The 26569-nt window shown below is 29.6% G+C and overlaps 1 protein-coding gene across 5 annotated transcripts in view; it reads left to right on the top strand.

The window, feature by feature from the left end:
* Positions 1 to 10618: 10618 nt before the first annotated feature.
* LOC109796117 (inositol hexakisphosphate and diphosphoinositol-pentakisphosphate kinase VIP2) overlaps positions 10619 to 26569 on the top strand; it is a 31295-nt gene continuing 15344 nt past the window's right edge. The window contains exons 1-19 of one of the 5 annotated variants that reach the window (XM_020355757.3): positions 10619 to 10777; positions 10868 to 11072; positions 11214 to 11273; positions 11583 to 11629; positions 12580 to 12663; positions 13941 to 14004; positions 15072 to 15225; positions 15767 to 15837; positions 16612 to 16716; positions 16865 to 16957; positions 18723 to 18797; positions 19964 to 20049; positions 21649 to 21855; positions 21929 to 22028; positions 22131 to 22201; positions 22452 to 22530; positions 25024 to 25182; positions 25325 to 25367; positions 26484 to 26566. In XM_020355757.3, the coding sequence (XP_020211346.1) occupies positions 10977 to 11072; positions 11214 to 11273; positions 11583 to 11629; positions 12580 to 12663; positions 13941 to 14004; positions 15072 to 15225; positions 15767 to 15837; positions 16612 to 16716; positions 16865 to 16957; positions 18723 to 18797; positions 19964 to 20049; positions 21649 to 21855; positions 21929 to 22028; positions 22131 to 22201; positions 22452 to 22530; positions 25024 to 25182; positions 25325 to 25367; positions 26484 to 26566 (1677 nt within the window). In that variant the 5' untranslated portion in view covers positions 10619 to 10777; positions 10868 to 10976. The other 4 variants (XM_020355760.3, XM_020355759.3, XM_020355758.3 and 1 more) reach the window with 4 other exon arrangements.

Genomic DNA, 26569 nt, shown 5'->3' on the forward strand with positions numbered 1-26569 from the left:
AAGGTATAACGTATGATTTGATAATTTTTTTTCAAAAGTATTTATAAAAAATAGTTTTCCTATAATTAAAATTAATTCATACATAAATTAAAAAAAATTAAAAATCTAATACAAAATAACTTCTACAAATTAGTTTATAGATATCTTTAAAACAAAATAGAATCTCGATAAATAGTAGCCCCATCAAAGTCAAAAGCTAATATGTATTATTGCTTGAAAAGATAAAGGACCAATCCTTATTAAGTATAATTCTAATCCTTTTTTACATACCATCTTCGACTCCCTAAAAGAGAACTTATAACGTGGAATCTACCTTTAATGTCAATCTATACAAGATTTGATAGTCTTGACTTAGCCGTCAAAATCGTTTTTGTATCTTAATTAAGTTGCCAACTTTGAACTATATCAAAGTTTGAAAAAATACAAGTCTTTTCTCATTTTAAAGGTAAATCTAATAATACATATGGCTTAAAATAAAATAAAAAAATGTATGTGGGTGCATATTAAAATATGCAACCATTCAGAGAAAAATTAAGTTGTTGGTAAAAAAAACTAATGCGACATATACAAATTACAAAAATAAATTAAAGTAATTATGTGTTAGGTTACTTTAAAGCAAAAGTAAATATAAATGGCGCATTAGCAACTTCCACTAACGATTATGACGCTCACTTATATAAAAGAAGTATTTTATTATGAAGTTATCCATAGTGATGTTTAGACATGATCACATATTTGTTGTTGAGTTTTATAATATATGCATATTTATCTTTTAAAATAGTAAGATACATTATAAACATTCAATTTCCTTACCATATGTTGGATAAAAATTTCTTTACCATATCTAACTAATATATTACTTAGTCTCTTAATAATTTCTCGAGTGAATAATTCCTCCAATTTTTATTTGTTAATTGTTATAATTAAGTTTTGCCATTGTTTTTCTTCTACTCAATTTTGTATTCGAAAGCTCTACATACAAAATTATTTTAAAAACCCTTTTTATACTAAACCTACCAACCAAAATATTAAAAACTATTCAAAATATTTTTTAAAAAATAATATCACATCGTACTACATAAATACTTTAAATATTAGCAATTTTGTACTAAATTTAGGACTTCTAAACTTTTTAAATTACTTTACATCACATTATAGATTTCGATTTATTTGAATAGAAAATAAACCGAGGGTTTAAAAAATAAAATTGACAAGATCACAATTATTTATTGTCAAAAATAAAGAAATCTGATTAACTTATGATATATTGAGAGATTAAAATCACGTATAATATCTTATAAATGTAATTTATTAGAATTAAATCAATTCAATAAAATTAATTTATAAAGCGAAGATTGCATTCCAAAACAATATTAAATACTCCAAAATAAAAAAAGATGAGATGTCTACTAAAAAATTAAAATTGGTCGGATGGTATATTCAAGAGCTTTATCCATTTTTGTTTGTCCTTAGCGAAATGATTGGAGAGGGTAAGATTTGTTGTTGGAACCATTATTGTTAGTGGATTACCAAAAGTGTTTCTTTTCTTTTGTTTTAATTGCAAAAATATTTGAGTAGACAATATTTATTAGTAGCATGAAGAAAGTTTTTAGACAATAGAGTTAAATAATTTAATTGTTTTTTTTTTCAAACTAACTATCTTTCTTTTTTTTATTAATTATGATCTATATTTTTTAATAATTTAATTGATTTTTTCATACTCACTATCTTTTTATTTTTATTTTAATGAAGATCATAAATGAAATTACTGATATAACATTCTTAAAATATTTTTTTTTATAAATCACCCTTAAAATAAAAAGGTGTTGATTTTATAATGGAGAGACTTGTGCTAGAAAGAAACTAGAAATATCAAAATACACTGATAATTAATTTATTAAAATAAAATTGTTAATAACAAATTATTATTTATACAACTTATACATGTACTCTCTTACATAAATTCATTTAACTTGGATTGATATAGATTTAAAAAAATCTCTGATTTTGATATTTTGATTATATTACTATTAAGTTATGTAAGAAGAAGGATATGTCATCTCATTAGTTGGTTTAATTATTATAAAGGTTCGCGGGTTCTTCCTTTAAGTGAGACTAATTTTATTTCAATTTTTTAAATTTTCAATAAGTGAACTTTATTTTGTATTTTTTTTTAAATAATTATGATAATAATATAAAATATCATAAAAATAGTAACTAAACCATAAATTAATAAATATAAAATAGATATATATTTTTTAATATAATTTATAGTTATATCTAAAGTTAGGATTTGAATTGTGTATAACTTAATTAAAAATCACAAGTTGTTATTTCTTGTGCTAACCGGTGTCAATATTATATATTTTTGTGTTTGAGATGAATATGAGTGGTTTAGATGAGGCAGAAGAATTTGTGGTTTGGATAAATGGAAGGGATAAAATCAACAATGAAACCAAATCAATGTACACGACATATATTGATCTCTTATCATAGATCCATAATCCATGCACCGTGTGTTTCATCTCTTCTCTTTTTATTTTTATTTTTTGTTACAATTTCATCTCTCTTCTCTTCATGCAAAGAAATGGAATTAAATTCTACGACTTCTCTTTATGCTAATAAAATAGTTTCTTGACTTGTGATCGAATGACATTTGTGGTAGGTGGATGAAGGCTTCGAGCAATTGGGCTGCATGTTCTCTGCAATAGAGCATGAAACTCATTAAAATATTTAAGACACACAGAGAAAAAACTCATTAAAAATTAACATGCAAATATAATTGCACTTTGGTTCAAGCATGTTAAGAAATATTTCATTGCAACGGGAAGATGGATAAGATCAGATCAATATTCTTTCAGAACGAGGCCCCCCTTTTGTTCCTTTTGACCATTCTTCGGTCTTTTTATAATTACTTTAATTATTACTCATCATTATTGGTAAATATTGCTCTTTACTTAAAAAAAAAAAATTGTTTCACTATTTTCCCCCTTTCGTTTAAATAATTATGTAAATATTCAAAAAAAAAAATCGATAATCAAATTATTAAAGTATAAAACAACCGCTTAAATATATTGATGTGAAAATAATTTAAAATTTTAATTTTAAATCTTTAAGATATTATTTAGATATAAAAAAATATTATATATTATTAGAATATTGTTTGTAATTAAAAATATTATATTTATTTTGGGAATTGATTTTTTCTTTTAAAATTAACATGTTAAGTTAATAAATAGAGGCATTTGAAATGAAAAGAATCAATTGATTTGTAGAGAGGTCATCATCCTAATTAAGTGAGAGAGGGAGTTATTGTCCTAAGTGAGGTAGGAGATCATACGAAGAAAGGTTTTTCAAATTTCGCTAGAAAATTTGTGAAGGAAGATTTGTTAAGTTTTGTCAAAAAATTTGTATTGAAAGTTTACAAGTTTTACTCATAAAACTTGTGAACCAGAGTTTTTAAGTTTCATCCACAAAACTTGAAGGGAGAATTTTTCATATACATATGAAATTCATTTTGAGATAATAAACATCTTTGTGAATGTAGATATTGAGTGTCAAACTAAGCTAAATAAATTTGGTGATTTGTATTTAATTTTTATGGCATTTTTGTTTGCACTCTCATCATTATGTGTAAAAAAAAGAAGAGAAATACTTTTTTTTATTCCCAGGAGTGTATCTTGGTGACCTATCACACAAATATTGAAACTTAATAATATTAATGGTAGGTTTGGTGTCGAAAATCTTCTTGACAATGTAAAAATCAAGCGACATGCTCTGCTGGTAGTAGCTAACACCAATACAAGTCCATCCACTACTTATAGAGTAGAGACAATAAATATTGTAGAGTAAAAGTTTTTAATGTGAGATCAAGTTTGCAAGTTTTTAAAAAATTTAAAAATTATTTAATATTTTGTTTCATTAATTTAAATTGATATATAAACATAAAGTTATTTTATACGTTGAGTTAAATTTATATAACGAAATATTATATAATTTTAAATTCTTTAAAAATTTATAGATTGATGTTATATCTTCTAATTTAACAGTTAAATTTGATGTAAAACATGAATTATTAAGTGTAATAAGTATATATAAATTTACTCTTAAAATAAGTTAATTTCTTCTATTGAATATTTACAAGATATTTTTATCGTTTATAATAATCTTATTTAACTTTATCAAAATTACCTTTTGTAAATGAGACTTGTAGTTTCGTGAAGCAATAAAGAACAATGATTAAATCCCAAGTAGCAGGTTGGTGAAATCAAAAGTATTTGGGTGTAACTTTGTTTTTCCTTTTTGACTTGCAGGTGCTCCTCATTGGCCTTTTAGTCCCGGGAAGAACATTCTCCACTTCAAGATCGAGCAAGAACGTAGCCCACATGTGGAATGTCAGGGGGAGCGCATGCTGAGTGGCTGTGGCGGGACTGTGGGAGATTTGGGGTGGTGTGAGATTTTAGACAGAGCCATGAAGTTGTATAATTAAATATATTTACCTTTTGGTAACTCGATATTTAAAAGTTTTATAATTAAATATATTTAATTTGAAACAATTTAGAAACGAGGGATTTTTTAAAAAAGATTTCAGGAAGTAAATGAATAAAGTTAAAATACATTAATAAGTTTTATATTGATTTAAGAAGATAATCATTAGTCATAATAAAAACAAACAAACTTGTTATCTTAAAAATGATTATTTATGAAAGATTTTGATGGGTAAAATATATTGACTATGGAAAAGTTGAATAAAGTATAAAAGGGATAGTTTAGAGTAAATGGTTGTTGTTTAGGGAAAGTGGAGACAGCTACAATAAAGTTGTGTTTATGTTGTAGAGGAGGAACATGGGAACATGATGAGCGAAAGTGAAGATGGTAGGGTGTTGGGGTGACCGAACGTGGGTTTAGGGATAAGGATGAGCCAAGGAAGGAACAATAATATGAGCTGGGAATGATGCACTACTTTCAGTTACATATATCTACTGCGCTTCAAATTTAACTCCTACATCCATCAAAACAACATTAGTTCCAAAATCCATATAAAAGCCTTTTATAATTAATGTCAAATTTTTTTTTTCAACTAATGCCAGAACCTATGTTTCACACGTTATTTCACTTCATTTTTTATTTTTTGTTTATTATAAAGTTTGTTCAATTTTATTAATAGTGTTTAGAAAATATTTCTTTTAATAATAATTTGTAACATTTTTTTATAAGTTATTTAAAACAGCATTTTTTTTATAAAAAAATACTAGTTTCTAACAGCAAGAAAACACATGTCATAATTTATTTCTGCATTTAGAACACTAATTTAAATTATACACTTATTTGTTGAATACATAATTAAATATATCTTTAATGTATTTTTATGCGTTGTATAAACCTTTAAAAAATAGAGAAGTCAAGTCTTTCTTTATCTGGTAATATGTTCTAATATACTAAATTTTTAATAGAATAAAGCTAGAAAATAATTGTTAGTTATGATGATAGAAAAAAGAACCTAACCACTCTATTTAATTAATCTAAATATCTTCTATCACAAATTATGAGATTAGGCCTATACTTCTTTTTACATAAAACAAAATTAGGTGTCTAGAATCCATAATATTTAATCACATTATTAGTGAATATAAATATCACATGTATGATAATACTATTCTATTTTTGACAAAAAAACAAAATTCATAATCAATTGTAATTCACAAATTTATAGAAAATTCTAACACTAATTCTTTATTGTATCCACCTTTTATGCATAAAAAATCATTAAATTTTATTTTTATTCTTTTCTACGTAAGTTACGATTTTATTATTTTTAATCATTTCAACAATTAATATAATAAAAACACAATTTTTTCTTCTACTCATAAGGTAGGGTTTTATTATTTTTAATCATTACACTAATTAACACAATAAAATATCACATATATATATATATATATATATATATATATATATATATGTTATTTTTATTTTATTTCAAATTCGTTTGAATTATTTTGAAGATATAATAAGATTAGTAATGAAATACATAATATGAATTAAAATACAACATCTGAACCTAAAAAAATATTTTTAGATATAAATAAGATTAATAATAGATTATACAATATGAACAAAATACAATAATTGAAACTAAATATGAAAATATTTTAAGATATAATATAAGTTTAACTATAGAATGCCCAATATTAACAAAAATATAATATTTGAAACTAAAAAATGTAATTAAAATTATTGATCTACAAATAAAAATTACAAGAGTTTAAAATTAATTAAAAAATAAAATTATAAACACCCTAAATATATTTCATAAATAAAGTAAATATGAAATTTGCATAAAAGTATGATATAAACACCAATATTTTTGTCATTTTATATTCACTAATGAAAATGAGGCATTTCATGCCTCAGCATAAAATAAAAAAAATTACAATTAACTTTAAAATAGTTAAATAATTAAATATAAATTAGTTAAAAGGTAAAAAAAATAATTAAAAAATTTAGTTAAAAAGTAAAAGAGTAAAAAAATACACACAATAAAATAAGATACCCATTTATTAATATTATAGATTATAAATTAATTGTTTCAAAATTTAATTTTATGAAATACTTATAATTTAATATACTAATTTGAAAACTATCAACTTTTAATTACCGAATAGCTTCCAGCTAAGCTTCAAGCCTGCTTCTAACAAACATTTTTGACTTTGGTCGACACAAATATATATGTCGATTGAAAGAAGGTTAAACCTGTTTTTAATTTTTCTATTTATTTTTTTCAATCCTCTTTAATTTACATAATTTAAAATATATTTTTTAATTTATATATTTACTGTGATCATTTTAATTCCTATCTTTATTTTTTTTTATAAATATTTTGTCTTGTAAAATGTAATAAAACATTTCAATTTTATAAAAATAAAAAAATAATGTCTCAACAATAAATATTATAATAAAGATAAAAAATACACGAAATATCAAAAAAATTAATTTAAAATAATTTTAACAAAATAAATACAACATCAAATATGTAAAGTTAAATTAATACTTCTACTAAGTTAAGACAATGTTATAAAAAAAATTAATGATAAAAATCAAAATGATTAAAAATCTATAAATATAAAGATTAAAAAAATTATCTTAAATTATAAGAATTAAAAAGATAAATATAAAAATAAAGATATTTTAAATTATAAAAATTAAAAAATAAAATGATAGAAAAAAAATAATTTTTAACCTTTAGAAGAATAAACTTTCTGTGAAACGCAGTCAAAAAGTAGGAAATCAACCATTGACTAAAATCTGGTCAAATCGCAAAGGCAAGGCAGCAATAATAAGTCAAAGCGCGAGTTCCGAACTTCATGTCTTAATCAGGGTTTATGTTCTTAATCGTTGAAAATTCGATTTATTTAATAAAAATATTATATTTAAAATTTTAAAAATATCTATTTATTTAAAATATTAAATTTATATTTTATAAAAAATATGTTAAACTTAATAGATTATTCTATTTATCTATATGATATAATATAAAAAACAATATATGTATATGTATATATATATATTATTAATAATATAAATAAATAAATAAATTTGTAAATAAAAATATTAATATATTTAAATGTTTTACATTTCTTATTTTTACAAAATCAAAAAATAAAAATCTAACAACTGTATCTTTAGCTGCACTTTATTTTATTTTTAGGATTGATTATTTAAAATATTTTAAACAAGATATAGAAAATTTATATATTTTTTTTATATAATATCATTTTCTTTCATCACATGTTAGTTATTTTTATTTTAAATTCCAAAATTTAAAAATAATAAAATAAATTGTTTTTTTGTCACACAACTTAAAAGTTTGTATTTATATTTAAAATTAAATACATTAATTTATTTAATATTGTTGATGTAAAATAAAATTTTAAATTTAGACTAAACTTTTATTAAGGTCAGCTTAAAAAAACTATGATAAATAATAAATTAAACTTAAACTTTAATTTTATATATGTATATTCAAAGCTTTATTTAATTTTGTGTTAGAAGGATAATACTCCTCGATAATAAAAAAATAAAGTTTGATTTGTTTTATTTTCGTCCTACTTCAAAGTATGACAAAATTATTAAAGATAACTTAATTATTTTTTTATGAGTTTAATTACTTTTTCTATTTATATAATTTCACAAATTTTATAATTTATATATATATATATATTTATATATTATTTTTCTCTATTTTAATTTTTACCATCTTTATAGGGGACTAAAAGAAATAAAGTCTTTACAAAACTATAAAATCAAAGAAACCAAAAATAGGTTATATGAAGATTAAAATTTAATATTTTTAATTATAGTGATTAAAAGGTATATTTATGAAATTAAAAAAATAAAATGACAGTTAAATATTTAAAAAATTATATGTTTGATTTTTAATTTAATATAATAAAATATTTACTATTAACAATGCCATTTTTTTTCATTTTCATTAAAAATATTTTTAAATTTAAAAGTACACGTATAATGCAGAAACAATTTATCAATTCTTTTGACTGAGACTTTAAACTCAAATCTTAAAATACTTAATTATTTAAATAAATCAATCTATCCTAACATAAATTAATAAAGGTATAAAATGACTTCAGAATAACATGAATTTTTAATTATTTAAGTAAATATTTATTACGTGGCTCAAATTGATAAAGATAAAAAAAAAACATAGTATTTTAGTACATATAATATTGTATCATAATAAATATTTTTTTATATAATATTTTATAAATTATGATATATAAATAAACATTTAGTAGGAGCTAGTCAAGCCTCTTTCCATACTATGATATATACATATACGCTAGCATAAAAGAAAAAGAGTTTGAAAGAGTTTTTTTAGTTTCGAAGTTAGAATTTGAAATGTGAAGAAAAAAAAAAGAGTTTTTTTAGAATTTGTTTTCTAAATTATATATTTTAATTTACAACATAATAGTATATCGATAAAAGTTCTAAAATAACAACAATAAAATTAATACTCGATTCCACAAATAAAAACCATAAAATAACGAATGACATAATTTAAAAATTTACAGTAATCGATTTCCAACACTTATGCCTCAGCAAACTAATCTCATTAAGGAGTAAACGTGATTAAGAATAAATAAATTAATGACCTTGCTACAATATTTAAACACTAATAGCATAGTACCAATACGTATTATTATTATAACAGAGAGAAAGCTAATCTTGAAAATTCTGTGAAGAATATGCAGTTAAGTACTAAGAAACGAAGACGAAGACAGTTACTTAATTTATTATAAATAAAAAAATGTAAGATATATGATTGGTGTGAATAAAATAATGGAAGCAGGATTCTAATTCCAATGGTCATAAGAGGAAGGTATAGGTGAATGAAATCTGAGATGAGAAGAGAAAGAAACAAACGTGGTTAAACAGGTATAGATGAGACAGTCAATGATGGTTGTTGTTAATGTTGCATGTGGGGGACCTCAAGTCATGTAAGACTAGGTGCCCAGCATTTCAGATTCCACTTGTCTAATAATTATTCCAATAACCAGTATCTTTTAGGCCTCCAAGGTTACCCCCAAAGCCGATCACCTCATAAAATACTATATATCGCGGTGTCACGTTGAGACAGTGACACAGAAAGCAGCAACACAGAAACTAAAAGTTGGGTTCCACTTGGATTCTTGGCAGCGAGAGAATAATAGAATTATTCAGAAATCTCATAAGTCCAACTTGTGAACTCTTTTTCCACCCCTCATCTTTCACCAAAAAGTTTACCACCTCACTTTTTCATTGCATATTCCAGAATCCCCCTAACTATTTCCCCCATCAACTCACGCATACATACGCCAAACTTCTCTCTCTTTTCCCATTTCAACTTAACTCTCATTTATATTTATTTTTAAATTAAATCAAATCTTAATAATTATTATAAATAAACTCATATAACATAACATGTTATTATTACATCAAAACTCATTTCATTTTATACTCTAGTTTGATTTATTTAAATTCTTAAGATAAAAAATTTACACTATGAATCATTCATAAATAATGATTGGCACGTTTTTAAATTAATTATTGTAGGATTTAATAAATTTATTGTGTATAATCATTTATCATTATATAATTTGTACATATTACTATATAAATAAGATCAAAGAGTGTACCTGAGTTTTTAAGGATGTACGTGAGTTAATATTCGATTATGAAGTATCATAAAATAAAAAATAATATACAAATAAGAATATTTTTCTAATCTTTTCTATAAACACTTGTAAGGGAAAAATAAAAATAAAAATTAATTTTTTTCATAATTTAAAACTAACTTATTTATAAATTTTAGAAAAATATATGAGATAATTTTTATAAATCAATTTTAACTTATGAAAAAATAATATATTTTTTTTCTTCAAAAGTGCTGGAATAAATTTATCGAATAAAGTGTACACTATTTTTTTTACCAGTACATACCTATTTACCTATTATAAAAGTAAATTTACTATTTGTTTGTTTTAAAATTTGTAAAAAAAACTAGTGAAGGATCAAAGAGGTAGAAAAAATAAATTTGTTGAGAAAATGAAAACAAACATTAAATTAAAGTGGGTGATAGGCAATTAGTCTTCTCTATTTTTTCTCAGCTTGGCCCCGTGAGGTCGTTAGTTGTGTCATGTGTGCTGTGCCTGCCTTGTGAGTTGTGACTCGCTTTTACTCCCTCTTTCTCTCCGCTATAAATACAAAATCCAAGTCGGCGGTAACAACTTTCGTCATTTTTCTTCTCTCGCTTCCTTTGCTTCGTTTCTGCATTCTCTAGAAACTGCTGCTCCTCATTTCTCTCTCGCAGCGCGCTTTCAGCTTCGTCTCAGCAGTTCCGAGCTCGCGAGTTCCCGTTGTGTTCACCAAGAGGCGTGGGATCCCTGCGAGTTGCGTCTTCGGAGTTTTTGGTGCTGGCGATGGCGGAGGAGAAGGACGAGGAGGGAGTTTTCGCGGCGAAGAAGATAACTATTGGAGTCTGCGTTATGGAAAAGAAGGTGAAATGTGGCTACGAGGTTCTTTCTCTTCTTTTATTTTTTTCACGCTGTATCCCGTCTATTTCTTCGCGTGCTGGTTCTGCTTTCTTCGTTAAAACAGAGAGACTCGCAACGTGTTGCGTGAACGTTTTAATTCAGTGTCTCTGTTTTGGATTGCAGGTTTTCTCAGCGCCTATGGAGCAGATTCTTCAGAGATTACAAGCGTTTGGTGAATTTGAGGTAGGCGAATACTGAATGTTCACTATTTTTTATTTTTTATTTTTTGCTTTTTACGTTCTGGTTATCTCGTCATTGATTTGGAATTTACTTGTTCGTGAATCTACTAGCACTGTTCATATTGTTGCTTTTATAATAGTAGCATAGTATAATATTATGTACTCGATGCTATTTTTTTTTTTTTTTTTTTGTATTTTCTTGTTGACTTTTTAAATATTTTTTCTGTTATATTTTTGTTGTGTAGTAGCAGAGATGCTCGTCATGATTGTGCTTGTTGCATTTTTTCTCACCTGTACGTTGTTTTGTGTGCAGGTCGTACATTTTGGTGACAAGGTCATCCTCGAAGAACCAATTGAGAGGTATAGTTAATCGATACCAATCGGAACTTGTTTGGACTCTACATTTTTAAGAACTATATACTGGTTTATTTATTGTTATTTTAAAAGCCACATTTGTTTTATCAAGTATCTACTTAGTGTTTTATAATAGCTTTTGTTTTAAGTTCTTTTCATTGGCCAGTGGATTCAAATGGTATACTGTTCTCAAGTTCTATCAATGGACGGAAATTGGTTGTCATGTTTCAGGAGTCAGGACATTTTACAATTACATACACCCTGGCATGAAGTCTTGGTTGCTTTAAGCAAAAGAATTATCTAACTTTCATGTGAGCAGAAGTTTAAATTCCAAATTGAAGGATTTTTATATTGGTTGTTTATCATGACATTGGTAGTAACCATCTTAAGCTGATCTGAAAGAGCCTTAATAGTTTTTTCTGGATGAACGGAAAATAAGAGAGAATGGTAATGATGCTGAGAATCATTCCTTTGTTCTGCATGTTTACCTTAAGGAAGTACAGAGAATGGCATATGTATATTTGGCAGCAAACTGGAAGGGAAAGAAAAGGAAATGAAAAAGGATTATAGAAATTACCATTTAAATATTTAATGTGATTTTTCATTAAATTCATTTTCATCTGTTGATGGACAAATTTTAAAGTTCATATAATATAAATTCTTTGGAAACTTCACTTTCATTTTTGTTGTCTGCCCATTTTTGGAGGGAGTAAGAATTAAAACAAAAATACATTCCTAGGGAACACTTTATTCCCTCATCATACTGTTCTTCTATCATAATGCATCCAAACAAGGAAACAAACAGTTTTTTTCCCCATTATTTTCTAACCTGTTAGATGGATAATATTTTCATTTGGGATGTGTATGTTATGGCTGAAATATTTCTTGCTGTCTGCTTTTTATGCACTTAGAGTTGCACAGTTGGCATACTAAATTTAAATATTATGTCATTTCAGCTGGCCAGTGTGCGATTGTTTGATTGCTTTTCATTCCTCTGGATATCCCCTGGAAAAGGCTGAAGCATATGCTGCTTTAAGAAAGTAAGCTTGTTTATTTACCAACTATATTTGATCTGTATGTAATATAAATTTTATAAATCATCAAAACCCCAGTAGTCTATTCTTATCAAAATGTTGGATGATGCTACTGGAAGATGTTCTGGAAATATTATTGGGGCCATGTTCAATTACACCTAGGATGGGAAAATGATGATGTAGTATGAGGATAATTGTACACTAACTTCTGACACTCACCTTCTAAAAGAAACCAATCTAACAAATTTTGTATGAGTATTTCTTGGTATGTAAAAGGATTTTGGTACAGCAAGCCATGCAGATGAAAAGATGCTTTCAAGGTTTTGACAAGAATAAGGATATTTTATAAATTGTAACAGCGGACTGTTTATGCTATTCTCTGCTGTGTCTGGTTGCAGAGGACGTCCCTTTATTCAGTAGTGCCTCTTTGGCCACACATTTGTTATGACTGACTTATGAGATAGGATTTATTTTTTGGCTTCTTGTTTGTGCCTTGGTCATGCAATAAGTGAAATCCTATAGTCACGTGCAGTGTACTGGACTTCTTTGTAGCATTTTCTATTTTTGCTTCTGTTCCTTTCCATTTTCCCCTGCTCCTCTCTCTAGTGTGGTTTGTTAAAAGAAGTGTGAATGTTAGGCCTCTTGCAATTCCTGTAGTGCATGATAGGAGGAATAGGGAGGGTAGTAGGAGAGTAAAGACTTAAAACAGTGAGCATAATGTTAGGGACAGACTGAATATTGAGGCTGTAACAAGCTTATGTATGTGGCAAGGGTGGTGTAAAGTAAAGGAGTAACGGTTAGGAGCAAGCCATTATGGGAGTGGAGTGGGTAAGGGCATCAAGTGATTGATATATATCTCATAACTTCAGTTGTTATTTAGTTGACGCATAACCTTCCAGAGTGAGCAATGCGTGTTCTGAGATTAGGTTTTCTGTGTGGAGTGGCTAGTCCTTGTATTTTCATTTATCATAGTGGATTTTCTCTCTATTTTGTTTGTGAACATAGGCCTGCTATGTTCATTGAAATTCTTTGTATATTTCTCTTTTCCTGTTCTCTCTTCATGACTGGTTATAACATTGCTCTATATTTTTCCACTGGACAATGGTGATGTTCACTAAAATATGTTATGTACATGCATGGGAATAATTTCTTCAGTTCAAATTGTGTGTGTGTGTGTGTGTGTGTTTTTTACTGTGTTACTTTGTTAATTTTTTTATCATAGTTTTCTTTCAGTTATTGGATGAGAATGTTTATTGATCTAAAATATGTGCACTCTGATCCAGACCCTTTCTAGTAAATGAACTGGAGCCGCAACACCTTCTTCATGATCGAAGAAAAGTATACGAGGTAGAAGGGGGGTTCTATTTGCTTCTTTCTTTTGTCTATGTTCTAACTGCTGTGTTTTCAGATTTCATGATATTTCACATTTTTACATTAAGCTATCTCAGATTTCCGTTTAAGAAATAAGTATATTGAAGCTTTCATTTTGTTGAAGCATGGAATGCTTTGTAGTATACTACCTGCAGCAAGCTGATAACTCTGGCATCTGGTCCTCATTAAGCATGACTAATAGCATAATTGATTTTTTTCCTGAAACCATATGGTTTTTAATTTACTACATTTATGTTAGAGACACAAAGCCAATCTTGGATCTGGACCTGACAGCTTAAGAGATGAGATGAAATGGTAATAGAGCCTTTATGACAAGGGTGGGCTATGTTTGGATAGGTGAAAAAAGATGGGATGTAAAAGGTTTAAAAGGGAATATAATGTAATAAAGCCTCCATTTATTGTCTGAATATGTTATGATGGAATGGAATAAAATTCTCATTTCATCTCATTCCTCCCAAATTGGGAAAAATAAGACTGAAGCTAAACAATGGAAGGGGTTCAAATTAATTTCCATTATATTCAATCCTCATTTTACCAATCAAAACAATGGAACTTAATACCATTATATTTCATTCCCCTCTGCTCCATCCTCTTCCATCAATCCGAACATTATAATCTAATCCTTGCAACATTTGAATTTCAGCACAAGGTAAAATGGGCTTGTGCATAGTGCCTTTAGGAGATTGAACATTGCCAATAGACAAAACCTATTCTTGGCATTTTTACTGTTTATCAGAAATCTGATTATGTTATTTTAATGTAAAGCTAAATCTAGCCAAGAAAATTCTAGTTGGAGTTGGAGTTAGTTCAATTGTTGTTTTTGTTTTATTTTATCTTTTTGGGGGGAGGAGGCACACATTTGCTCCCCAATCATTTAGATATGTTGAAAATCTTGTATGTGTATGTATGGTTGGTGTGTTAATGATTGTTCGATTACAGCTAAATGCTTTTTGCTATTTCTTTTCTGTCATATAATGGTTTTAAATTTTAACTTTTAATAATGTTCAATTTTGGGGTTCAAGCATCTTAAGAAGTTTGGAATCTCTGTTCCAAGATATGCCCTTGTAAATAGGGAAGTACCTTACCAACAGCTGGATTACTTCATTGAGGAAGAAGATTTTGTTGAGGTTCATGGTATGCGTTTCTGGAAGCCATTTGTGGAGAAGCCTATTGATGGTGAGCCTATTTCTTGTATTTAAGACTGAAAATGTTATGTAATTCCCTGTTTCTTGCATGTCATGGTTGAAGGCAAGGTGTTGTGTGATCTAATAGTTTGCCTAGGAATGCAACTAGTTTATGCAATGGACATTGCACTGGATTTCTTTAGCATGATAATGATGGCATATGAATCTTTATAAAGCTTTTAGCATTATATGTCTGATGAATAGCTCTAAACACTATACTGGCATTTACCTATTAAGAAAATTCAGAAATTTGTGAGTTTTGCAGAGTGAAGTTATCTAACATACTTTTCCTTTTGTGCCATATATTAAATGATAGACGTTATACCTTCAAAGATGCTCTTATCATGCAATTGTTATTTGAATGTATGCGGAATGCTGACATGATTGCACAATTAACTATTGATTTGTTTGTAAAAAGTAATAAAGCTTTTGAGTTCTGATGATGACATCTATTTTTATTTTTTGTTTACTTGATATGTAACTATTTATATTTTTTCTTGGATGTGGTATAACCCTTCTTTTATTTTCTGAAGGTGATAATCATAGTATAATGATATACTATCCCAGTTCAGCTGGTGGAGGCATGAAGGAATTATTTAGGAAGGTAATCTTTAGGCTTGACATGACACTCTCCCTAATTAGGTGGGTGTATTGTAGTATCGTTAACATTAAATGATCTTTAGAGCACATGGCAAGATAAAAAAAGACAGCAATTACATGATCATTTGAGCTATCTTGTTTTTGCCTGCCTAATATGCAAATCAATGGTAAGTAAAAAAAAGAAGTAAATGGGTAGATATCTTTTTAGTTCTGTTGCTATCCACGGGGATTCCATTCTTCATTCATGTAATGTGATTTAATTTTCCTCTTTCCATATTACCCTGATTAATTTTTTAAAAAATTAGTTATTATCCTTGTTACATTTAATTTCCTTTAACCCCATGTTTAGAGTTTTAATGTATATTGTACATCCAGAGAAAATGACTGTCACCATTTTCATTTATCACAAATAAAACATTTCTTTTGTTTTTAGTGACTATTTTTTTGTAATCAAGTTATAAAAAATAAATAAACTGGTAAGAAGCTTTCAATATTGAATGATATAAATTCATGTGGCATATGAAATTAGATCAACTTCAATTTCATACCACGTTGATCATTATATTATATTAAACAATGCTGGCAGACTATTGATCGGGAATGACCATTACATTCCAAATCATTCCATTTCATTTGTATTCCTTCTGTGTTATCATCCATTTCTCAAAAGCAACATTGACCTTCTGGTATAGTTGGTGTTATCATTTCTGTCTTTTTCTGAGTTATGAATAAATATAATTAAGCAACTTGGTCTGTTTTGGGTATTTTATGATCTTAGGTTGGCAACAGGTCTAGTGAGTTCCATCCAGAGGTGAGAAGAGTGAGGCGTGAAGGCTCATATATTTATGAGGAGTTCATGCCAACTGGAGGGACAGATGTTAAGGTTGGTAGTGGGTTTATGTTGCTTTGTATTTGTTTTATTGTTCTTTATTTTTTCAATTATATATTTTGGATGCTTCTGACATATGTGATGTTTCTACACAGTTTTTCAAAAAACAAATGCTTTTTCACATTTTGACATATGGTTGTAGGTATATACAGTTGGCCCTGAATATGCTCATGCTGAGGCAAGGAAGTCTCCTGTGGTTGATGGTGTTGTGATGAGAAATCCTGATGGGAAGGAAGTAAGTAGCCTGTCAAGCATTATAGTCCCTTCTCCATATATTAGTATTTAGTTTCAGTTCTTATAGTCTACATTTTGTCCTTGCCACATTTTATCCTTGTATTTAAACATTACACATGCATGATTTTCCTAATAATTAGTGTCTATTTTTTTACTTGATCCCTCTCAGGTTTCTTAATTGTTTGTCAACAGAAAGTATCATTTTGTTCTCTAAGATGTTGATAACATCAATTGATTTCCTTTTTCTAATCACTAATGTGAATGTGTGTGTGCAAACTGCTATAAAAAACAATTATTAAACCTCAAAAGCTACAGTTATGTCTAAAATTTGTCAAACACACAAGTAAAAAGTAACTAAAGTATATATTTATCAATTCTACCAAGCACTCTAGTCACTCCTCATAAAGTTTGAATGGAATTCGTTATATTTTCAATTAAATTATTTTAAACAATTAATGATAGAGACTGTGGGGGGTGGTTCATGGAATGTTTTACTATTCCTAAAATATATTATATGATTGGCAAATTTGAATTAAGCTTTGGAAATTTGCAATAATTTATCATATTCCTAGGAATGCAATAATCCCATGTATTGGATAAAAAATTCGTGTAACTGATGTGTGTCTATTCATTCTTAGAACTTAAATGTAAAAAGACATCATTGACTATCCACATCACTAATGTCCCTAGTCCCTACCCTTCCACCCCCACCACTGTTACACCTCTGCAGCCACCACCATTTCATTAGCCCCACAACTGCCTAAATAACATTCCGTAGCCTAAACACTAATGTAGAATACAGAAAAAAAAACTTAAATAATTCTGACTAAAATTATAATATAATATTAATAAAAATAACGACTTAGTCACTTACTAAAGCTAATAACCCTATATAATAATTTGGTAAGGTGATGAAATAACACAATTGGCCTCTAGATCTAAATAAACTAAAATGACAGATATGATATGATTTTTAATCTTTAATTAATGCTTGTACGGCCTGCATTTGACATAGTTGAAATGAGAACCCTACAAAAGGGTTCTATAATTTTTTTTAACCCAATAGAGAGAATCTGAATGGAGAGTCTTGAATTTCAGAGAAATAGATTATAAGGTTTTGAGAATAGGAAAAAGTAATTGCATTTATTAACTGATAGGATACATCATGTATTTAGAGGAAGAGGTTACAGTGGTTCAGTTGCAACTGAATCCTACCTAACTGAGCCGGAGGCAATAGCTATGCCTATACAATACATTTGAGCTGAAAATAATGCTCTGCACACATATTGTGAGTACTCTAACAGGAAGTTATGGTTTTAGATATTGGATATATTTGTTTAACCTTTAGGCTTCCTTTCAAGAGCAGAACTATCTTTCTTATTTTCTTTTACTATTTCTTTAGTTTTTATTTAGAACTGCTTTTAAGTAACCGCTAGTATAAATCATTTTATAGAGTTGATAGCTTGGAGTGTTGGATATTCCTTGAAATAGTTTGTTGGCTATTCTGTCACAGGCTCACAGCTCTCTTCTGCTAACATGTCTCATTGCATGCATGTATTTCATTGCCTAAATTGTTTGCTTTTGTTGGTTTTAGTAAATTCTTCTTTAATTTTGTGAACATTCAATGGTTGTCTTAGTTATTGATTTTGGGTGGATTTGAGAAGAAACAAATATTTTAAATTCAAAAGCAAGCTGAAGTTGCTGGCTGGTGTGGAACAATAATTTGATTTTTCATGTTGAAAAATGTCCACAATTTCATTTGGCAGGTTAGGTATCCAGTGCTACTGACTCCTGCTGAGAAACAAATGTCAAGAGAAGTTTGCATTGCTTTCAGGCAAGCGGTATGTTTGTGAATGTGGCAACTTCAATACTGCATGTCATTAGAAGATGATGTATTTTTTTATTTTATTTTTTTTGGTTATGAGTGACTGTTTTTTGAAAATTTGTTGGAACTGGCTATCTGGCTCATAGTTTATAGTTAGATTAATTTGCATTATTCTGGACTGCTAGTAATCCTTGAGTTGTTGGGACTTTTCAAGTTTTGATGTTGGGTATTTCAGAATCAGAACTGCTATTGAATCCTGCCAATAGTTGCATTTCTGTTTCTTTTGTCACCTATATACCTGTGCTTCAATTGCATTAATGCTTAGTCTTTCACTTTATAGTTATTTTCCTTCTGATAGAAGTTTGCTCAGTAGTTTAAAAACATGCTCTAAATCTGTTTTTGGACAAGTAACCGTCTTGAGAGTCCTATCATTAAATATTTTGTTATCTTTTGTGAAATGATTTTGTTTTACAATTGTTCTATGTTTAATTGGAAATACTTTAGTTCCTTTTTCTTCTCCCAAGGGAAATGGTGGGTGTTCTATTTTTTCACTGTATATAACTTCTTAAGTCCTGGGATTATGTGGCTAACTATATTTTGGTAAGGGGCTGTGTAGTCAAAGGTGTACCTAAAAGGTGCTGCGGCGAGGTGTGTGCCACAGTCAGTGGTTGAGGAACTGCCCCTTCAAGTGTGTTGCATGGCTTTAGTACCTTTGGTGTATCTTTCTGATTTAGGGAAATGACATTTTCAGTTGCTAATTGATAAATGTAAAATACCCAAAAGTCTTGGGATGCAACTTGCTAACTTTGATGTTAAAAGGGGTGAAATAACAATGATGTTTAAATATTTACTAGTTGTCTCACGTCTGTCCTAGGGACTCTGAGCAGCTTAGTGTTTTGCAAAATTGAATATCTTAATATTTTAGTTTTACTGCACATGTTATGCTTGAGTAGTTAATTTACACGGTAAATATATGTAACTAGAAAATACCTTTTTTTTCCTAATATTGAGGCATTTGTAGAGCAATGCAAATGCCTTTTGGAACTGTTGGCTCAAGGCATTAAAATGCCCATCTTCTTTGGTCATTTTGATAAAGGGTTGCTCAATTGAAGTTTAAGAAAAGAAAATATTTTTAAGTTTGCTCCTTATTTTTCTACAATAGGTCATTCTTGTTACTTGCAGGTTTGTGGGTTTGATCTCTTGAGGTGCGAAGGCCGCTCCTATGTTTGTGATGTGAATGGATGGAGCTTTGTTAAAAACTCACACAAGTAATGTTTTGTGATTATATTGTTTTGGCTTTGTTACATGGTTCAGCTATTTACAACTCTCTTATTATATTTATATCTGAATAGTGGATTTTGTTTGGTCCTGTTCATAACATATATTTATGTGACAAAAGGATAATGAATGCTATTTGAAAATTGAAAAATATTTTATAAATGGTTAATTATAACTTTCTTAAATGAACCATATCACCTGATCCCATCCCATAACCCTTATTTGCAATAAATGACATTACGCATGTGCCTGGAATGCATATTGTGTCTGTGTCTGGTTAATATTGGGGTTAATATTGCAGAGAAGAGAAAAGTTACTAGTACACTTTCTAACAAACTCTTTTGAACATACTTTCTACTATTGACTAAAATTTATTGGAAAGTGCAAAATTTGGCAGGTCTCATTCCTCCTTTAATAACTCTCTTTCTTGATTTTGTAGTATCTAATAAATCTTAATCAATAGTAAAGTGTGTTATAGAAAGTGTGTGTTACTAGCACTCCTCTACAAAGAATTTTACATATCTTGATTTAGGGAAGCAATTCTGATATATCGTTAAACTTGAGGATGCTCAATGTCCCAATCATTGTGTGATATTTTTATGAAAAATAGTTTAATTAAAAGAATATGATAGTAACTGGACCAGAAATCTTAAGAGAGAACAACTGAAATTCTATTGATAGAACCCTAGACCCCAATCTGTCTGAGATCTAGAGAAGGAATGCATCAAGAATCACAGAGAAAAAAAGGTGAACGAAAGAATTCCCAGGATAATGGGGAGTCCTGCCCCCCTCTTACAACAGTTCCCAATCCACAAATACCCTCTCTCTCCTCACCCAGTCTATTTTTATTTATTTATTTTTATTGGTCAAGGTATCGTCTGGCTGAGAGCTGGAGATTAGTACAAAGTATGGAGATTTATTTAAGGGACTAACCTCTTCCAATAGATTCTTTTTATTTATTTCCCTACTAACCACTGATTGACAGCAATTATTAGTCAGTTGCTTTCAGTTTGGGGTTGCTCCCCTCTCTTTTCTTCTCCTATAAGAATACGTCTAGAGTATTAATCAACTTACCTAACATATATGACATAACACGATGAAATAAGAAAAATGAAACATTTAGTAAAATTAAATCCAAGAAAAATACATGTGAATAGGTATGTAGATGACTAGAATCCTTAAACAGCATCATAATATTTATATACCCTGTTCAAGAATCTCAAGGGCCCTATGATGCTGTTTACCAAAAAATAATTACATAAACAATGGATTTTTCTCTAGCCTGTGTATTTTCTTCAGTATTAGTTGCCTCTTCCTGTACTATATTTATTACATGCAGAAGAAATTTACTTTAATGAAACAATATCTTCTTGCCAATCTTATTTGTGATGAGGATTAGAAATTAGAAACTCAACATTTTGTTACTGTGAAATATAAAAGAAAAATATCACTCATTTATGTCAACTTTGCTAGTTGTTTGACATAAAATAATTTCTTCATATTTTCTGTTTTATGATGCATTGCTTGTTTCCCTTGGCATTTATCTTTTTGGTGAAATCTTCATCATTTCCCATTTGCTACTTGTGAAGGTATTATGATGATGCTGCTTGTGTACTGCGGAAGATGTTTTTAGATGCAAAAGCACCTCATCTTTCTTCAGCAATTCCACCAACTTTACCATGGAAAGTAAATGAACCAGTCCAACCTTCTGAGGGACTCACTCGTCAGGGTAGTGGTATTATTGGCACTTTTGGACAATCTGAGGAACTACGCTGTGTAATTGCTGTTATTCGTCAGTATGTTCTTTTCCTTTTTTTTAACTTTAGTTAAGCATCTTGTTCTTTGCTATTTACTCTTTTGTTTCGGCAGTGGTGATAGAACTCCCAAACAGAAGGTGAAGCTAAAAGTTACTGAGGAAAAGCTGCTAAACCTAATGATGAAATACAATGGAGGCAGACCTAGAGCTGAGGTAATATTATTTTTTAGTGCTTATGCAACATTTGTCAACTTTAATTGAGCTACTGAAAATTTTGTTCCTCTTTTGCTTGGATTAATGATCTTTTGTTTACAGACAAAACTCAAAAGTGCTGTTCAACTTCAAGATCTGTTAGATGCCACACGCATGCTAGTTCCTCGTACAAGGTATTTCACCCTGCATGAACTTTAATATGAATTACACGTTAGCATAACATGCTACTGAATTTCAATTCCACATCAGTCTTTAAACATCATCAATGTAGTTATATAACTTACCATTTCATTATTGAACTTGAACGAGTGCTTTGCGATTTTTGTTTGCAAGTAATTTTATGGGTTTTCTGATCATTGGTACATATTTATTATTTATGTTAAGCAAGGGTTTTGAATAACTATAGCTATATATATTTTGTAGACCAGATCGAGAAAGTGATAGTGAGGCTGAAGTTGAGCATGCTGAAAAGCTCCGTCAAGTTAAAGCTGTTCTCGAAGAGGTTTTTAATTTTCTTTACTTAGTTTATTATATGATAATAACAAGTTTGTATTTGTACTAATAACATGATGATAACTGAAATTTAAAATTTACATTTTTGTTGACTGGAGCTGTTTACTTGTACCTCCCTTCGGGTGGGTTTACTTTATGTCGATATTGACTGAACTTTCATTTCTATATTAAAAGTCATATACAACCCTACTACGTGAAAACCACCTTTGCCTCGAGACATTTTGGGGGTACCAACTCTTCTCAGGAAAAAACCTTTTGGAAACATTGTCACTAACTCTTCTGGAGAATGCACAAGGAAACATTATTTTCTTATGATGTTAAATATGGTATATTGCATATATAACTGTTGAGATTTGAGTGCGGACAGATTCAAAATCTTTGTGAAGGCCATGGAGAACGTACACCATCCACGTATTATCCAACTTGTTCATCATTTTCTTCAGGTCATAATCAAAAGGGTTTTGACTTCATCAATTGCAGACTGGGTTTTGCTCAAACAGGTGGGTAAATCATGGTTTGTCATTTGGAAAGTGGCCAAATTATGAATTGCATCATAAAGGCGCCAGATGTCATTTGAGTATAAGTCACTAGCTTTCTTCCAGATGTCATAACACGTCTGTAAGTACAAAAATAGACCATCAATTTGGGGACGATTGACTGCCATAAAAGAGCGACCAATTGTGCATCTGCTTTCTTCCATTGGTCACGATTTTGTTGATTAACATCTTCGGGACTCATTTCCAAGTGATCGGACAGTCCTTGGCCAAGGAACCATATCTCTACAGCCGCTTGCCACTGCATATAATTCCTTTTGGTGAGTTTGTCTGATGTAATGGAGGGACTTCCAAAGAAAACAAAGGAAACCGGGCCTCTATTAGAGGATTCCGCCATTTGGACACAGATAAACAGTAACAGCGGAGGCCAAAAAGGTTGGATGACCTTCTACAAGAGGGTGAAAGAGGCAAACGATCCTCGAAATAACAACAGGAGGCTGCGGTGAGTGCGGCAGACCAAGTCACCTCGCAAATGGAGGTCGGGAAGGTGGCGCATGATGCCCATATGCTAACGAGGCTGCAAGGAAAAAGACACGCATGATGGCACATAGGGGCTTTGTTTGTGTCACTGATTTCAGAGTCTGACAGATCAGCTCTGTCTGTTTCGGGACAACCATTTTGACCGCAACCCTTCTCAGAGAAGCTCTTGACTTTTATCAGGCCCAAGGATGTGGGCTCTAATACCAACTTGAGAATAAGGCTATGACCTAATTAGAATGCTTGAGGAAGAAGGTCCTCAACATCTTTATTTATATCGAATGATATGCAATATATTTAATTACATAATCCCTAAATTGTAGGGATGAAAATAAACAGATACAAGTCAGAAATATAATATTGGGAATACAGAACAGAAATAATGAAAATCTAATCAAATCTCAACAATAACCATTCATGAGATTTTACTTAACAACTTTAACTTCTGGGAGAGTTGGTTTTTGACATGCTGGTATTAGGGCTTCCTTGATGTAGTGATCAGAAGTTTGATTATTGTTGCTCACATTCTTCTAACTATTATCCATGCTTCAACTCCAATGGACTTATACTTGAAAAGCGGATTGAATATATCTATAAGCTAAACTTTTTGAAGGAAAGATGAAAACTCTGAATAGGCAAAATCTGAAAGGGATAGATGGAAACTATGAATAGGCTAAACATATTAAGGGGAAATAGGGAAACTAACAAAAAAAAATAGAAATGTAGGAAAAAAATGTCAAATATACAATGAGATATTTATCCATCCTAATAATATGAAAGATATTTACTACAATCTTGAAAAGCTAAATGAAAAAGAATACAATATCTTCTTCCATACCTGAAGTTTGTCTTCCATTGATCATGTGCAACTAACTTATGAATTATTATGTAGTATCAAATGTAAATTTCCTTGTTATGCTAAATCGATGATTGATTTGTACAAAACAAAGAAAGGAAAACCGAAGAGACAGCTTCCTGCTTGAGCTGAAAATCTGCAAATATTTGATTATTTGTCTTCATGATTTGGTCATGTGAAAAGACCAACCAAAGCTCCATTTAGAAGTGTTGATCAGATGGATAGGTGATAACCCAATAGTTAAAAGGTTGAGGAAGACCAAGAAAAAAGTGAAACAGTTTGAAAGGAGTGATAGTTTTTGATAGAACACAATGGTAGTTTTTGATCCATGTAGCTGACCCATCGTGTGTTTTTGCTGTGTCTTTATCTTAGATAAAAGAACACAGTTAGCACATAATTCAGAAACTTGTCTGATAGTTGAGTTGTGACAAGCCACCCATATTACTTGCAAAAGAGGAAGACAAAAGTCCTGCATGACTTTTAAAGCCTGAAAAACAGCAGCTTTGTATTTATTTATTTTTTCATAATATTTAATCATAAAGTACTGAGATGTTTCATGTACTTCTTTTGTTTTTATTTATTTATTTGATATTAGGGCGGGCATTTCTCTGGCATATATAGAAAGGTTCAACTAAAGCCACTAAAGTGGATCAAAGTGGCCAAAAGCAGTGGTGAAGGTGAAGAAGAGAGACCTGTTGAAGCTCTGATGGTTCTTAAATATGGTGGCGTTCTTACACATGCTGGCAGAAAGCAGGTTCAGATTGATAAACATATCAAAGAGTGTTCCTGCTTAGTTTGAGTTTGATTGTACTACTGTTGTTGTTGAGGGTAATTGCAAGATTCATATTTCTGATCCCTCTTTCCTGTTGTGTTAATAATTTTTTTCTTCTTTGTAGGCTGAAGAACTAGGAAGGTATTTCCGGAATAATATGTATCCAGGTAAATCAAAATATCAAATAGATTTTCAGTCAGCAATGTAATTCTGAAGTTCAAATTAAAAGGCACCAAGTCATGTTACAGCAGATATTTTTTGCCGGTGACTGCAGAAGTAGTATCAAATTCTATTTTGATATTTATGTATTTAGATAATTTCTGAGACTCTTCTTTCAAGTTTCAATTAGGCATGGCGATTGCCTAAATGTGTGCTTTAAGAGATTTAAAACTATCTATGGGTCTTTGCATGCTTGCTTAAGCTGCATTTTAGGTATAGAATTCTACTCTGTATTTTCTCTTGTTTATATTTTTCGTTATTGTATTAGTGACAGGTGTCACTGTCCCTTTCTTTTGGTTAGCTGTCACTCTCAGTCTCAGTTGGTTAGCTTTCTGTTAGTTAGCTTCTGCTGTACTCTAGTGTAGCTTCCTCTGTTCTCTTTAGCAACTATATAAATAGTTGCGTCTTCTCTTGTACATGTGGAAAATATTATCAATCGTACACCATATTCAATAAGGCCACAATTAAGGTAGGCTAGGGGGTGACAACAATTAAGGCGGATTTCCAACATTCCTCACAGACCAGGGCTAACGGCTTGGAGCATGACAAAAGCAGGTGGCCCAACAATAGATCTAGGATACGCTCTAGTACGATCTTAGAATTTAGACTTTGGACTTAATTCAACTCTATAAAATCGGTGAAAATTTCATAAGCTCTATTTAAGCTATATATCTAGTGAATGTGGGCCTAACCACCACTCTTAAGGTTGTAATTAAGGCAATTAGGCAACCCCCAAAGAGTTTGCAATTAAGGCAAACGGGGGGTGACCACAATTAAGGCAGCTTTTCAACAGAAATGTTTCTATGAATTTCAAATTGTTTTTCTGATTTTGACCAATTAGAAGAAAAAAAATCAAGGAAAGCCAGTACCCATTCAGGTTGTACGGTTTTGTGAATAAGTGTGTTCAATATCATACTGTCATGTTTAAAAAGCTGAAGTATAGGTGCTTCTCATGTTTTAGTCAGCATATGTTTCAAACATGATCTTTGATTCTTCTTGTAACATAGAAATGACAATGGATTGTACCATGTATGAAAGAAAAATTCAATTATTTAATGTTACAGGAGAAGGTACAGGGCTGCTTCGCCTCCATAGCACGTACCGTCATGATCTTAAGATATACAGCTCTGATGAGGGTCGTGTGCAGGTA

The sequence above is a fragment of the Cajanus cajan genome, chromosome 4 (genome assembly GCF_000230855.2).
Source record: "Cajanus cajan strain Asha chromosome 4, NIPB_CcT2T_4, whole genome shotgun sequence".
NCBI lineage: Eukaryota > Viridiplantae > Streptophyta > Magnoliopsida > Fabales > Fabaceae > Cajanus > Cajanus cajan.